A 15,676-nucleotide genomic window follows, 5' to 3' on the forward strand; every position below is an offset into this window, starting at 1 on the left:
TTAGTGTGTCTAACTTGGTGTTCTCTCTCAGCTAAAGGTCGCGGGAAGCGGAGAAAAGGTGTGCCTGCTGCCCCACCTCCCCTCCTCCTGGTGCAGGACCCCCAAACAGCGCTGAATCGAATCCAGCAGCGCGTCTCCTCCCTGCTCCTCTGCTCTAGACCTACAGCTCCCCCCACTCCTAAACTGCTCCCCTCTGAACTCCCCATGTGGGCACACAGCGCCCCCCTCTGGCTCAAGAGTGCACTGCCTGGAGGAGGACCAGACTCAGTCTCTGAGTTTTACACCCCAGAGCTTGGAGAGTTCATACAGCCATGGGTCAGAGATGAGGTGAGAAATTCGTTTGCATAAAAACCATTCATGCACAGATACATGCACCTTAAACGTGACATGCATTATATCAGTGCAGTCTAAAAATCAGTGTTGGAGCTGATCGTGGCTTATTACAGTTGCTCGGCATTGGCCGTGTTGAGGCTGATCCTTTGTCTAGGATCGTTTTCACAGCGTGCCGGAGATAAACCACATTATCAGGAGTTAAGTGGTTTAAATGTCTGCAGTGTGTTTTATAGTGGAAGTTGGAAACAGCCCTGTAGCCAACTCTGTCGTTATGCAACACACACTGCTCGAGACAAGCCTTTTACCCTTTTAGCCAGAGAAAAGGAGACAGACTAGATAGCCAGGTATCCATTTTGCGTTTGTTTAGCCTTTAGCTGGTTGTCCTCATTTGATCAGTCATCACTGTCCTTCATATCCATTCTCTCCATTGTAGTGAGGCTTTAAAGGGGCCCTATTCTGGAAAACTGACTTTGTCAAAGTTGCCTACCGTTCACTCTACAGCAGTTTTGGCCTCCCGCGTTCACAGTGAAGTCATAAGAAGTGTTACAGCAACAGTAATACTGGATGTAATGCATAGTGCTACACTGTGCACATAGAAGTGAAGTGATTTCACTGTGTGCACTGTGGGCCTGTGTTACCTACACACATACAGAGTCACATCAAACGTGGTGTCTCTGGAATTCTCTTTCTGCCGCTTCAAATCAAATCAAATCAAATTTATTTGTATAGCGCTTTTTACAACGGATGTTGTCACAAAGCAGCTTTACAGGATTTCAGAAAAGACAAAGTTTCCACAGGACTGAAATAATGTACAGAATGTACAGAAACCCCCCAGTGGGCAAGCCAGGGGCAACAGTGGCAAGGAAAAACTCCCTCAGAACTGAGGAAGAAACCTTGGGAGGAACCAGGCTCACCAGGGGGGACCCGTCCTCCTCTGGTCAAACTACCTACAAGTGATTATATTACTAATATTAATAGCAGTAATATTGATATTAGGAATATCTAGGAGTCTATGAGAACATCAGGGTAGGGTGGGCAGCTCATCCAAGGTGGTTGGTGGTAGGCGTGGGCAGCTGGTCTGAAGTGGGTAGCAGGGGGGCTCGGCAGTCAGTCGTCCTTCAGTGTAAGCCGGACATGTGGGCGGTTGTATACTCGGGAAAAAAAGCAGGTAAATGGGATTAGTTTTGTTCTATCCGTTTGTACATAAACAGGGAATATAAACATTTACAGAGTGTGGCTAACGACTCCGGCAGATCTGACTATGACAGCTTAACTAACAGGAGAGGACCAGAAGGACACACAGACACGGCAGCACTCTGAGACAGTTCGGCATCCCTCCGCTCCACCGTCCACAAACCTGAGTGACCGCGTGTGAGCGGCGGGACGGCAGCACCAGCGTCTCAGTTTACTATAATTCCCTGTGTCCATGGACCCCTGGATCTGCTGCCTTTATCTAAGGGGGAACATTAGCTACCAAAAGCTAAACTGAACAAGTGAGTTTTCAGCCTAGTCTTAAAGATTGAGACTGTGTCTTAGTCCCGAACAGTTTCTGGAAGATCATTCCAGAGTTTGGGGGCTTTATAAGAAAAAGCTCTTCCCCCAGCTGCAGCCTTAGGAATTCTGGGGACTATTAATAAGCCAGCACTCTGTGATCTGAGTAGTCGTGATGGCTCATAATGAGAAATAAGGTCTTGCAGGTACTCGGGAGCGAGACCATGTAGGGCTTTATAAGTCAGTAAAATGATTTTATAATCAATACAGAATTTAACAGGCAGCCAATGAAGTGATGATAGCGCTGGACTGATATGATCAGATGTTCTAGTTTTAGTGAGGACCCTGGCTGCGGCGTTTTGGACTAGTTGGAGTTTGTTTAAATTCCTGCTCGTGCATCCTGACAGTAGCGTGTTACAGTAGTCTAGCCTAGAAGTAATAAAGGCATGTACTAGTGTTTCTGCATCACGCAGGGACAGGGCATTTCTGATCTTGGCGATGTTGTGAAGATGTAGAAAAGCTGTCCTAGTGATGCCGCCTGTGTGTTGATCGAATGATAAATCTGAATCTATTATAACGCCGAGATTTTTTACTGCTGATCCAGGTGCGGCTGGAAAGTCGGCGAGATTTAAGATTAAATCTGGTGATTTACTTCTTGCTAATTTTGGACCCAGAAGGAGAACCTCTGTTTTGTTACTGTTTAATAGGAGGAAGTTACGTGACATCCAGCCTTTCACGTCTTTTACACAGTCCTCCATTTTCTTTAACCTGTGTTGGTCATCAGGCTTGGCTGATATGTACAGTTGAGTATCGTCTGCATAACAATGAAAGTTTACGCCATGATTACTTATAACTGTGCCTAACGGTAACATGTATAGTGTAAATAGTAATGGTCCTAATATAGACCCCTGCGGAACTCCAAATCTCACTTTTGAATAAGTGGAAGATAAATTGTTTACCCTAACGAACTGATAACGCTTCAGAAAGACCATAGGCCGTTATATGTTATAATAATGAGAAAGTCTGTCATAATAATGATGTAGTGTCTCATAGTAATGATCTCATAATAATGACTTACCATCTCATAATGAATTTTCTCAATTACGAGATGCTGAGTCATTATCATGAAATAAAGAGTCATAACTGTGAAATAGTCATAAGTGAGATCTTAAATCATATTTACGGGAAACTTATGAGATACACAGTCATCGTCTCAACATATGAAGCCATAATTATGAGATACTAAGTCAAGATTGCGAGATACTAAGTATTAATTAACCCTCTATTGCGTGAATTATTGCTGAAACATGATAATGTTTTGTGTTATTTAATGTGATTTTATATGATGTGTATTTATTATTGCTTAAATAATAAACGTTTGACAAAAGGAGCATATCATTTTAATAATTATAATAAATATAAATATAATAATTGGGGGCAGTCGTGGGCTGGAGGTTAGGGATCTGGCCCTGTGGCCGGTTTGATCCCCAGCGCCGACAGTCCATGACTGAGGTGTCCTTGAGCAAGACGCCTAATCCCCAACTGCTCCCCGGGTGCCGTGGATAGGGCTGCCCACCGCTCTGGGCAAGTGTGCTCACTGCCCCCTAGTGTGTGTGTTCACTAGTGTGTATGTGGTGTTTCACTTCACGGATGGGTTAAATGTGGAGGTGGAATTTCCCCGTTGTGGGATTAAAAAGTATCACTTAATATGACTTTTCTCTAAAAACAGGCTTTTATTGAAAACAAGACTAAACAAATAAAACTTATTGGGTCGTGCAGTTTAACACGTATATTTACAAATATTTAAAAAATAGGAAAATTTCAATTGGTATTTTGGAATGTATGGTAAGTATAACTAACATGATTTCCTTGTCATGTGATGTCAAAGTAATTGTCCTTTCAAAGTAAAAGACCCCTTTACCACAATTAAATGGCAAAACAGATTTTTTAAAAACTGCCTTTTAATAAAATTGAGAGAAACTAATTGTTGCCATATGGTAGCACCATATAGGTTAAAGAACAGCCTCTCGTTATCATGACACCAAGTCATAATTGTGAGATACGAGAGAGTTTCATGATTGTGACAGAGCAAGTCGTAATTGAGGTACTGAGTTATGACAAGTCATAATTATGAAATTCTCATTATTATGTGATAACGAGGTATAATTATGAGATACTACGTTGTAATTTCATATTTTGACTTACTTAAATAGCTCAATTTTATCCCTTAGTGGTGGCCTTTCTGTAGTATCCGCATGGATTCCATATTTAATTATTTGGATTGGGAATTCGATTAGCACATCCATTCTTGGCTAGAAGTGTAAATAATTCCAATGTTGCTTTTTTCCATCTCCCCACAGAAAAAGCCGTCTCTTTCCTCAGAGGTCACGCCAGTAAAGGAGCGCCAGGCATCAGCTACAGAAACCGCTGCGGATCCGGAGCAGCCCAGCTGTGCTCCGGTCTCCCTGGACGCGAGGCCAGGGGATCGTCCTGCTACTCCAGCTTGTCTCACCCCAGCCATGAGCACTCCAGGCTCTCAGGCCCTGCAGGATTTAGTGGAGCTAGCGGAGGAGGGCATGACTCTCACCCAGTACCGACACACAGGTCAGACGCTTTAGCTCTGAGGCAGATCACAGAGCCGGGAATTTGTGCATGCGTGGAGTTACAAGAATAGACGAGCTTGCAAAGTGAAGCAACTGGTCTGATTGTTTTAATACAGAGTTTATTTAATCATGTCCCTGAAAACCCATCTAGGATCAGCTCCGTTCGTCCCCCACATAGTAGTATTCATAAGCATGTCGCTGTTGTTGGAAGAAAACCTCATATCTCCAAAATGACAACCTACTTTACTGTTAATGTAAGTCAATGGAACCAGGATCCCCCCCCCCCCCACATCGTTTTGGGTCATTTCTTTTACTCCATTCATCATGAAATTTACATACAATGTAAAGCATAACAGGGATTTTCAAACGGTGTCAAAAACTGAAAAACGTCAGAAATGGAAATACGAGGTTTTCCTCCGACAGCATCGATGTGAAAGGCGTAACGTCTGTTATGACACCATGATATTGTTGCTGAAATTTCTTCTGCTCTTCAGATAAAGAGGCTGCTGTGGCTGAGCTTCCTCTGAGCGGCTTTGTCCCTGAAACAACAAAGGCCATAATGCCCCGTACAAACTCGGTAACGCTTCGTCTTGGATCTTCATTCCTTTTTTTCTAGATCTTTTAAAAGCTTGTAAGAGCTGAAGTGTGTGTGTGAGTAGATAAATCAGTAGGTCTGCTGTAAAGATGAACGGTCTGAATAATAGCCATTTTTAGCCATTAGGACGCCGTCACATCTCTGTTACGTATTCATCCCGTTCACCGTGAAAAATGTGTCATGTTAATAAATTTGGAAAAAAGAGAAGTCCCTCGGCGTTCCTGAATACAGCCAGTTGTGCAGAAATAACTTGGAATGTTTTTTTTTTTTCATTTTATTTTTGTTTGTTTGTTTGTTTGTTTGTTTGTTGCAGGTTACTGTGTCCAAGCTGTGTTCTGATCTGGCCAGCATGGTTAACAACCCTCAGCTCAGTGATGTACAACTGCAGGTGGACAGTGGAGATGTCTACTTTGCTCACTCATTCATGCTCTATACACGCTGCCCTCTGCTGGCTAGCATGGTAAATGCACCTTTGGTTCTGCTCTGCATATCATTAATGTGCAGAAAAAAACAAGTGTGGTGGTGTTTTGTATTTATTTATTTACATGATGAAGGAGCCAGTAGAAATAATCCAAAAGACTTTGTATAACATTTACTTTATAATTCATTTTTAACCATCTTTATATTAACGTTAAACAATGTTTTCGACTTCCCTTTAAAGTTAGCATTGTGGAGTTTTTTTGGTTGTTGGTTTTTATTTATTTATTTATTTTAATTTTAAAAGTGGCATGTTTATGGGAGCGTGTTTGGGTTAAAACTGTTTTTTTATGTGATGTCAGCACATTTTTGTAAGGGCAATATATATATATATATATATATATATATATATATATATATATTTTTTCCTTGTTTTCATGCCATTATATGTGTCGGCTCTGCATGCCAGACTCATCGGCACAGCTTAGGGGACAGTATCAGTCTTAATTCTACGAGCTAGCTCGAAAACGTTTTCTTAGTTGAATTTGTTTCCAAGAATAAATGAGAGCATGTTGGCTATCAGTCCAAAGCTGGAGAAAAATTGGTCTAATTGCTCTGGGTGTCAAAGTTTAGCACATGCTCTCGTATAAATTTACTTAAAATCTCTGAGACACCGTTTCCTCTGTTGTCCAGCACAGCTTACTGCTGTTCAGGGTTGCCAGATTGGGCAGCACCCCTAGTTTAGTATTTTAATGCAACTTAATGTTATATTGTATTAATTATTGTTATTTCCCAGTGATATTTTTCAACATCTTACCATATTTCAGTCAGGTTGCATTAACAAGATAAACAGTAATTTTGCAGTAACAAAAACAATAATACTATAGTATTAAGTACCTTAAAGTATTCGTATATGATAAGTCTTCAAGTTTTCTTATTCTGATACAATATTCAAATGAAAAGAATCAGTACAGTCCTACTGTATAGTTTAATTTTAGGCTTATTATGGATGTATTTTTTTAACAATTGCTCTTCTTTGTGTCTGTGTATGTGCCCAGGTCCATGATGCAGGCTTTGGGGTGCAGGAAGATGGCATGCCTACAGCTCAGAGGGTACTGTTGGGTGATGTACCGGGCGAGGCAGTATACGCCCTGTTGCAATACCTGTACACTGCCCTTTGCCCAATCACGCACACCCTCCTGCCCAACATACTCCAGCTAGCCAAAAGGTAAGTGTAGCATCAGTGGAATAACTGCTGCAGCTGCCTTACGCTTACAAATGTGTGATGGTCATATCCTTATTTGGACTGTTGTAAAAATACTTTAGATACGTCAGTGATTTCAACAAAGGGTCACTATGGGTTCAGGTTTTGGTACAACCAGTGAGCAACATACCTAATTCTGATATTTAAAACATAACTTAAATGGCCAGGACTCAGTGTTGGGTCCATACCTGTAATATTCACTCCTGTAACTCTAGTTTGCATTGTTTTCCATATAGTCACTGAATAGTAAGCCCTATGATTTATTAAGGGATTTTATGGGGTTAAAGGTTTGGGTGGTGGCAGGCATCGCTTGTTTAGGTGAAGTATGTTCAGCCAGACAAGTTTCTCTTTGGTAGGAACAAAAATCTTGGTATTTTTATGGTTCTTCATGAACAAATGTCTGCTCAATTTAAATGGATCTTTTTGGCACAATCCAGAATGATTTAAAATATATATTTTTTGGGGGGGGGTGTATTTATACTTATTACAGTCATACCTTTCCAATCCTATTAACAGCATTTCATGAAAAATCTTTTAATTTGTGATCTTTACACCAGGTTTGGGCTGTCTGAGCTGCAGCAGCAGTGTGAGCAGTACAGTGGGGATCCAGAAGACTCGGATGAAGATGGATGTTCAGCACGGGAGCCTAATCCTGGGCCCCAGGAGAGCCTGGCTGAGACACAGTTCCTGGAGCTTCTGCGCTCCATGTGGCAGCATGAGGAAAGCGATGGTGAGGAGTTCGGAGGGGCAGGAGGAACCGAAGGAGGGGTGGATGAAGAGGAGGGAAGAGGAGGGAGTGGTGATGGAGAAATGGAAGAAGATAGAATCAATGACGAAGAGCTCGATGAGATTTATGAGTTTGCAGCTACACAAAGGAAGATGGAGACAACTAGATCCCCTAATGTAAGCGATGAGGAGGAAGAGGAGGGTGAAGAAGTAAATGAGAGCCCCGGAGCAGGAAAGAGTAACACAGAAAAGCAATGCATTGAAGCAGGACAGAGGAAGGAGACCCAGGAAGCCTTTTTTAAGGAGGCCAACACCAGTCGCCATAGTTACAGGCTTGGAGAGGATAAGGATGCAGCTGCCATGGAAACCAGTGCTATGAACATGCACCACGCCCAGGGCTCTCAGGCTGATGTTTGTTTAGACTCCAAATCTAACACACATGGAGACCTAAACAGAAGCCACAACGTCAGCCTGGACAGGACCTATAACCGTTTGTTCTCCGAGACGTGGGGAGAATATGTGGAGGCGTCTCAAACTCCAGCAGTAATTTCTCAACCCCAGCAAGCTCAGCAGAAGAGCACATACACCCCACGCCGAATGTCCTCAGTCAGTGAAGTGATTGACCTGTCCATCAGCCCTCCTCCAGGCTCAGAAGAGGCAGGGGAGTCATCCCTCCCAGTGGCTGGCGTGTCTCCAGGTGCAGTAGCAGGTAAACAATCTCCAAACATGGTTCTTCCTCCTTCCCCTTCAACATTAAACAGAATTCACCCTCAGCTCTCATCTCCAGTACCCTTGAGTCCATCAGGCAGGTCCAAACACTCACCTCCACGGCTCAGTAAAACAAGGCCTGGACTTTCCTCTCCATTAGCTAGTAGCACCAAACCTGAGCATCTATCAAGACCTTGTCCAGTAGCCTTATCCAACCAGTCCCGTAAAACCAAGCCTGAACTGTCAACTTTAATAGCCAGTAGCATCAAGCCTGAGCTTTCATCTCCAGTGCCAATCTGTAACCAGCCTGAACTCATCGTCCTCTCTGACTCCAGCGATGACACGGATTCTGACCCCCATCTTGACAAGGTTTCCACTCCATCCCCTCCAAGATTCAGTCATAACTATACTCAGATTAAAGCTAAAGAAGGCATGGAAGTTGGACTCTCTTCTAAAAAATCATATGAAAGGGAGTGTTCCAAAACTGACCAATCAGAGGGTGCCCTGAATGACCCAGACCATCAAAGTGTATTGGATGGCTCTGCTGAGGTTTCTTGGCTTATCCCAGCCACTCCAGAAGTTTCCACATGCTCCAGCTCCACGCAAACGCGCAGCAGCATGTGGCGTGCTCAGCTCTTTCCCAAACCTTGTTCTTTGTCCTCCTCTTCTGTTCCTGATGACTCTGAAGCAGACACACACTCTGGTTCCCTTGGAGAAAGACCAAGACTAATGACCTGTTCAAGACTGCGTCCAGGTCCGTGCTCCTCTAGAGACGGTTCTACCAGTGACGCTTCCCCAGCTCCTCAGAAGCCAACATCCCGCTCCAGACTCCAGACTGATGCTTCGCAGTTTGTAAAACGAACTCATCTTTCACCCCTTCCTGTCTCCATGCCCTCCAGCAGCACTCCCGTGCACTCTACCCCCTGCCCAAAGCCTCCAGAGCCTCTGGGGTCACCCTTGCTGAAAGACTGCAGGCTTAGACCACAGAGTAGGGCATCGTGGGAGGAATATGATGACTTTGAGAAGGGAACTGCTCCTTCCGTCTCTCAGCGAGTGGCTCCTGCGAAGACGGCATCTCAGCTAAAAATAACAGGTGACAAAGTCAAAAGTGAAATTTCGCTAGTGAATAAATTTTAGACATTTGACTAAATATAAAGGTTAATGCTGTGTACCAGTGGATTGAGAGAGAGGCTTGATATTGGTCGAGGGAGTCTTGCGCACTGTTCAAGCTGGGTTAGTTTTACTATCAGTGCAGAAATTATGTAAGGTGTTGGTATTTGACTGATCAATTTCTGTGTAATTTCCCCTAATTTCTACAGAAAGCTACTGAAAGTGCTGTGCCACAGGATACAATCAGTAACAATAACAACATGCCACCCTGCCCTACTGATCTGTCTGTTAGCAAGTTTTTTTTTTCTGTTAGCTTTTTTTTCTATCAGATAAAAAATATACACGCTGCAGATTCATACTGGATTAAAATCACTCCACAATTATTACAGTCAGACTGTAAAACTACACACACTGCAGATTCATACTGGATTAAAATCACTCACAATTATTACAGTCAGACTGTAAAACTACACACTGCAGATTCATACTGGATTAAAATCACTCACAATTATTACAGTCAGACTGTAAAACTACACACTGCAGATTCATACTGGATTAAAATCACTCCACAATTATTACAGTCAGACTGTAAAACTACACACGCTGCAGATTCATACTGGATTAAAATCACTCCACAATTATTACAGTCAGACTGTAAAACTACACACGCTGCAGATTCATACTGGATTAAAATCACTCCACAATTATTACAGTCAGACTGTAAAACTACACACACTGCAGATTCATACTGGATTAAAATCACTCCACAATTATTACAGTCAGACTGTAAAACTACACACTGCAGATTCATACTGGATTAAAATCACTCCACAATTATTACAGTCAGACTGTAAAACTACACGCTGCAGATTCATACGGGATTAAAATCACTCCACAATTAATACAGTCAGACTGTAAAACTACACGCTGCAGATTCATACTGGATTAAAATCACTCCACAATTATTACAGTCAGACTGTAAAACTACACACACTGCAGATTCATACTGGATTAAAATCACTCCACAATTATTACAGTCAGACTGTAAAACTACACACACTGCAGATTCATACTGGATTAAAATCACTCCACAATTATTACAGTCAGACTGTAAAACTACACACTGCAGATTCATACTGGATTAAAATCACTCCACAATTATTACAGTCAGACTGTAAAACTACACACTGCAGATTCATACTGGATTAAAATCACTCCACAATTATTACAGTCAGACTGTAAAACTACACGCTGCAGATTCATACGGGATTAAAATCACTCCACAATTAATACAGTCAGACTGTAAAACTACACGCTGCAGATTCATACTGGATTAAAATCACTCCACAATTATTACAGTCAGACTGTAAAACTACACGCTGCAGATTCATACTGGATTAAAATCACTCCACAATTATTACAGTCAGACTGTAAAACTACACACACTGCAGATTCATACTGGATTAAAATCACTCCACAATTATTACAGTCAGACTGTAAAACTACACACGCTGCAGATTCATCCTGGATTAAAATCACTCCACAATTATTACAGTCAGACTGTAAAACTACACACGCTGCAGATTCATCCTGGATTAAAATCACTCCACAATTATTACTGTCAGACTGTAAAACTACACGCCGCAGATTCATACTGGATTAAAATCACTCCACAATTATTACTGTCAGACTGTAAAACTACACGCCGCAGATTCATACTGGATTAAAATCACTCCACAATTATTACTGTCAGACTGTAAAACTACACACACTGCAGATTCATACTGGATTAAAATTACTCCACAATTATTACAGTCAGACTGTAAAACTACACGCCGCAGATTCATACTGGATTAAAATCACTCCACAATTATTACAGTCAGACTGTAAAACTACACACTGCAGATTCATACTGGATTAAAATCACTCCACAATTATTACAGTCAGACTGTAAAACTACACACTGCAGATTCTTACTGGATTAAAATCACTCCACAATTATTACCGTCAGACCGTAAAACTACACACTGCAGATTCATACTGGATTAAAATCACTCCACAATTATTACCGTCAGACTGTAAAACTACACACAGCAGATTCATACTGGATTAAAATCACTCCACAATTAATACAGTCAGACTGTAAAACTACACACTGCAGATTCATACTGGATTAAAATCACTCCACAATTATTACAGTCAGACTGTAAAACTACACACTGCAGATTCATACTGGATTAAAATCACTCCACAATTATTACCGTCAGACTGTAAAACTACACACACTGCAGATTCATACTGGATTAAAATCACTCCACAATTATTACAGTCAGACTGTAAAACTACACACTGCAGATTCATACTGGATTAAAATCACTCCACAATTATTACCGTCAGACTGTAAAACTACACACACTGCAGATTCATACTGGATTAAAATCACTCCACAATTATTACCGTCAGACTGTAAAACTACACACACTGCAGATTCATACTGGATTAAAATCACTCCACAATTATTACAGTCAGACTGTAAAACTACACACTGCAGATTCATACTGGATTAAAATCACTCCACAATTATTACAGTCAGACTGTAAAACTACACACACTGCAGATTCACACTGGATTAAAATCACTCCACAATTATTACAGTCAGACTGTAAAACTACACACTGCAGATTCATACTGGATTAAAATCGCTCCACAATTATTACAGTCAGACTGTAAAACTACACACTGCAGATTCATACTGGATTAAAATCACTCCACAATTATTACAGTCAGACTGTAAAACTACACACGCTGCAGATTCACATTGGATTAAAATCACAATAATTACTGTCAGATTTGTTGTCAGATATGTTAAAGTATAAGGCCTCTCCAGGTTAATCAAATCCATGGATGTGGCCAGCATAGGAATATAAATGATTGGAAATGGCGCATAGCACTGTTCCTCCAAAACTGCTTTTATATGTTAAGGCTTATAGATACAGTGAATAAACATGGTCAGGCCTAGAATCCAAATTAGACTTATGATTGTCCTTTCTTTTCACTTTTGCAGGGCTTGGCTCCATGCATCTCAGCCAGTCTGAGAAGTTGCTGCCCCAGCACAGAAATTCAGAATCCGGGAAAGAGGCATCCCTGAGTCCGCCCTGGGAATCTGAGCGTGCTGAGACTGAGAAAGATTTCACTGGTGAGACAGGAAAGAGAGACGAGGAGGAGAGGGGAACAGTGGAGGAGGAAAACAGGAGCGTGAATGAAGTAGAGATGGCTGAGGAGGCCAGTTTCTGCGCCTTTGATGAGCCACCCATCGCGTTTGATGACTCATGGGGTCTTGGTGGAGGAGGGGTAGGGGTCCAGGGGCCCTGCTTCAGTCTGAGGCTGGAGAGCAGTGGAGATCCAGACAGCCCCTCAGAACACAGGAGGCAGGGAGAGACGCCACACTCTCGCTCTCCTTCTGTTCATGAAACTCATGCCACATCACTTATTTCTGTAGCTCCAGTCAACCACAGCTTGCCAGACCCTGCAGCGTGGGACAGCTGGGGGGAAGATGATGAAGATGAAGCAGGACCTGCTCTTCCTCTCTCTCAGCGAGTTGGTGCAGTGGCTCCTCCAAAGAGAGTGGCTCAGCTTAAAACCCCAGGTAACACACCGTTGTTTAGGTAGGACTGTGTAATACATGGTTTGTTATTATCACAACATTGACCTTTACAATGCTGATATTGCTCTGCGCATCTCGCACATTACTAGAGTTTGTACTTGACCAGTCACACGTGATATCAGTATATTTCTGTTGGTGTTTTAGGGCAGGGGTTCTCAACCTTTTCCACCCCAAGGCCAACCTGTGTATAACTACAAAGCATACCAGCCCACAGGAAAACTAAAAGCAACTTTTTAAAAACGTATTTTTCTTTTCTTAAACACTGACACTGAAAACCTAAAGATTAGATTCTGAAAAAGACCAGTTTGGCCATTCTGTTTGTCAGCAGGTTTGCAAAATTTGCAGGTATGTTAAAAAACGTGTTTTATGTTGAAAAAAACAACAACTTGGTTGTGCTGATGACGAAAAAGGGGGGAAACGGGGGGAGAAATACACAAGGTTGAGGCAGATGTCACTGAAAATGCTCCACTGGCTTCCCAAAAGAGTAACTGTTTGGTCCTGATGTCTCTAGTTTTGAGGGTATTTGTGATTCATTTGAAATAAACCTCATTCCACTCTTTTGGATTAGCATCGTCACCTTTAACAATTATGATAGATCTTCTATGATATCGGCTTCTTTGTCACTGGTTTGTTATTTTGAGTTTGACCACTCAGGTCGTTGATGCTCAACCAAAAGACGCTCTGCGAATCGAGTTGAAATCAAACGCATCTCTTGTCTGTTATTTTATGGTTCGTCTGTTGTTTTTAACAGCAGCTTGTGCTCAGTGTCTAGAGTCAGACATTAAAACAGTCGTTATACTGGATGTATGGTGCTGATGTGCTGCTGCAGGAGAAGGAAAACCAGGTCTACTCCCTCATTTAATCACAGAGCACGTTTCCATCAGCAGTGAACTGAACAGGGTTCGTTTGAAGCGGACAGAGACCTATGGGTTTCTGCTGGCCTGGTTCAGCTGTTTGTTGCAGACTCTAATACGGGTGGAGTGTTAAAACGTGTCAAGCGAACTACAGAAAAGGTGTAATAACAAAACAAACCAAACAAAGCACCCTGAGAAACCTCTCCAACTCTGGCTCGCTGTCTTCACAGCGCATCAGTCTCAGACTGATGACATTTAATCAGCCACTACTGTAACATTTTTATTTGAATCTCTGTATTAATATTTAAATTGGTTATAATGTGAAAACCTTTAATTTTTTTATTTTTAATTATTAAGTTAATTTTTTCACTTATGTTTTTATAACTTACAGTGATGTGACTGGCCCCAATTACTGCCTCCCTCTGAGTTCAGGCCTGTGGACCACTAAAGGGTGCTTCACGGAACACTGGTGGTCCGTGAAGGTTGAGAAACCCTGTTTTCGGGCATTATTCACACAATAGGAAAAAAGATTATTTGGGATAAAAATCACATATTCCTATGTTAAAGTACATCAAGGGTTAATATGTTGCAGTATCAATTTTAAAAAACATTTTTATAAATACTACTTAAAGTTAACACTGGCCAGTGGATAAGGCAAGTCTTTATCTTAACCTGGTCTTAAAAGCTACTCTGGTCTCTAGCTTTGGCCTGCAGTTGTACAGTGATTTCAGTGCTGCAGCTGATACACTGCTTATGTATGCATTTGGAATATAAATCTATTCTTGAACTTTTAGTGGCTCGCAAGAAGAAGAATCAAGTCCCGCTTGTGCCAATCACCCCAATGCCTGGCTTCTCAGATATGGACACACCTGACCTCAAGAAAAGACTGGACAGGTGAGGCTCTGACCCACTGTAATCCGTATTAGAGTGAATTGGGTTGACAGAGAATTATTGTCAGAATTCAGAACCATAACACAGATTTGACTTAAGTTTAATTCTCATTGTGCTTTGACCCATGAGCAATGGCCTCAACTCAATTGTCCCAACAAAGGTGTTCTTGTATTTTAATAAACCCATATTGCCAACCCAGTGACAGAAAATCTGGGACAGTAGAAAACAGTGATTGGTATATTCAGTTTGACCTGTATTACATTTGTTTTACCGTATAAACTTCATTGTTTTTTGTAAATATACACTTCCAAATTTAATACCTGCAACACTTTCCAAAAAATTGGAACCATAGGTCTTTCATGGTCATATTTTGAGCTTAATAATGCACCACATTGGGAGTTTTTAAAGGAAGACAGTTCTGGACTGCAGTTAGTCCAGTCTCGCACCCGCACTCTTTAATTATTCAGTCATGCTGTTGTAACTTGTGCATAATGTTTTTAAGTGTTTCCATGTTGAAATAAGCATGGACGTCTGTGAAAAAGACATCATCTAAAAGGCAGCACGTTGCTCCAAAATGGGTTCAGCATTAATGGTGCTTTCACAGATGTTACCCACTAATACACCGCATAAATACACGAATAAATACCTTATGAGATGCTGGCATTTGAACTTTATGCTGGTAACAGTCTGGACGGTCCTTTTCTTCTTTGGCCCAGAGAACATGATGCCTGTTATTTCCATAAACAAAATGCATGTTTTCACTGTGCATCACTGTCTATTTCAGATGAGCTTGAGTCCACATAAGTTGTTAGCATTTCTGGATGTTGTGTATGGTTTGACTGTGCATGATGCAGGCTTAACTCCTTTTTCAGTCCTGTTCTTTACACTTGGAGATTCTTCCGGATTCCTGAGACCTTTGTTAATATTACCCTTAATTCTTTGGAACATGTTGCATCAATTTCAGAATGAATGTATACAAAAAGCATAAATGATCAAATAAGAGAAAACATTTCATACCTT

General features: G+C 41.5%; 1 protein-coding gene across 1 annotated transcript in view; it reads left to right on the forward strand.

Moving 5' to 3' along the window:
- slx4 (SLX4 structure-specific endonuclease subunit homolog (S. cerevisiae)) overlaps positions 1 to 15,676 on the forward strand; it is a 28,883-nt gene that overhangs the window by 10,795 nt on the left and 2,412 nt on the right. Inside the window, exons 5-12 of the mRNA XM_017719711.2 lie at positions 32 to 327; positions 4,185 to 4,428; positions 4,922 to 5,004; positions 5,336 to 5,482; positions 6,498 to 6,667; positions 7,261 to 9,230; positions 12,312 to 12,893; positions 14,560 to 14,659. Coding sequence (XP_017575200.2) covers positions 32 to 327; positions 4,185 to 4,428; positions 4,922 to 5,004; positions 5,336 to 5,482; positions 6,498 to 6,667; positions 7,261 to 9,230; positions 12,312 to 12,893; positions 14,560 to 14,659 — 3,592 coding nt within the window. The remainder of the gene's footprint in view (positions 1 to 31; positions 328 to 4,184; positions 4,429 to 4,921; positions 5,005 to 5,335; positions 5,483 to 6,497; positions 6,668 to 7,260; positions 9,231 to 12,311; positions 12,894 to 14,559; positions 14,660 to 15,676) is intronic.

This window comes from Pygocentrus nattereri, chromosome 25 (assembly GCF_015220715.1).
Source record: "Pygocentrus nattereri isolate fPygNat1 chromosome 25, fPygNat1.pri, whole genome shotgun sequence".
NCBI classification, from domain to species: Eukaryota; Metazoa; Chordata; class Actinopteri; order Characiformes; family Serrasalmidae; genus Pygocentrus; species Pygocentrus nattereri.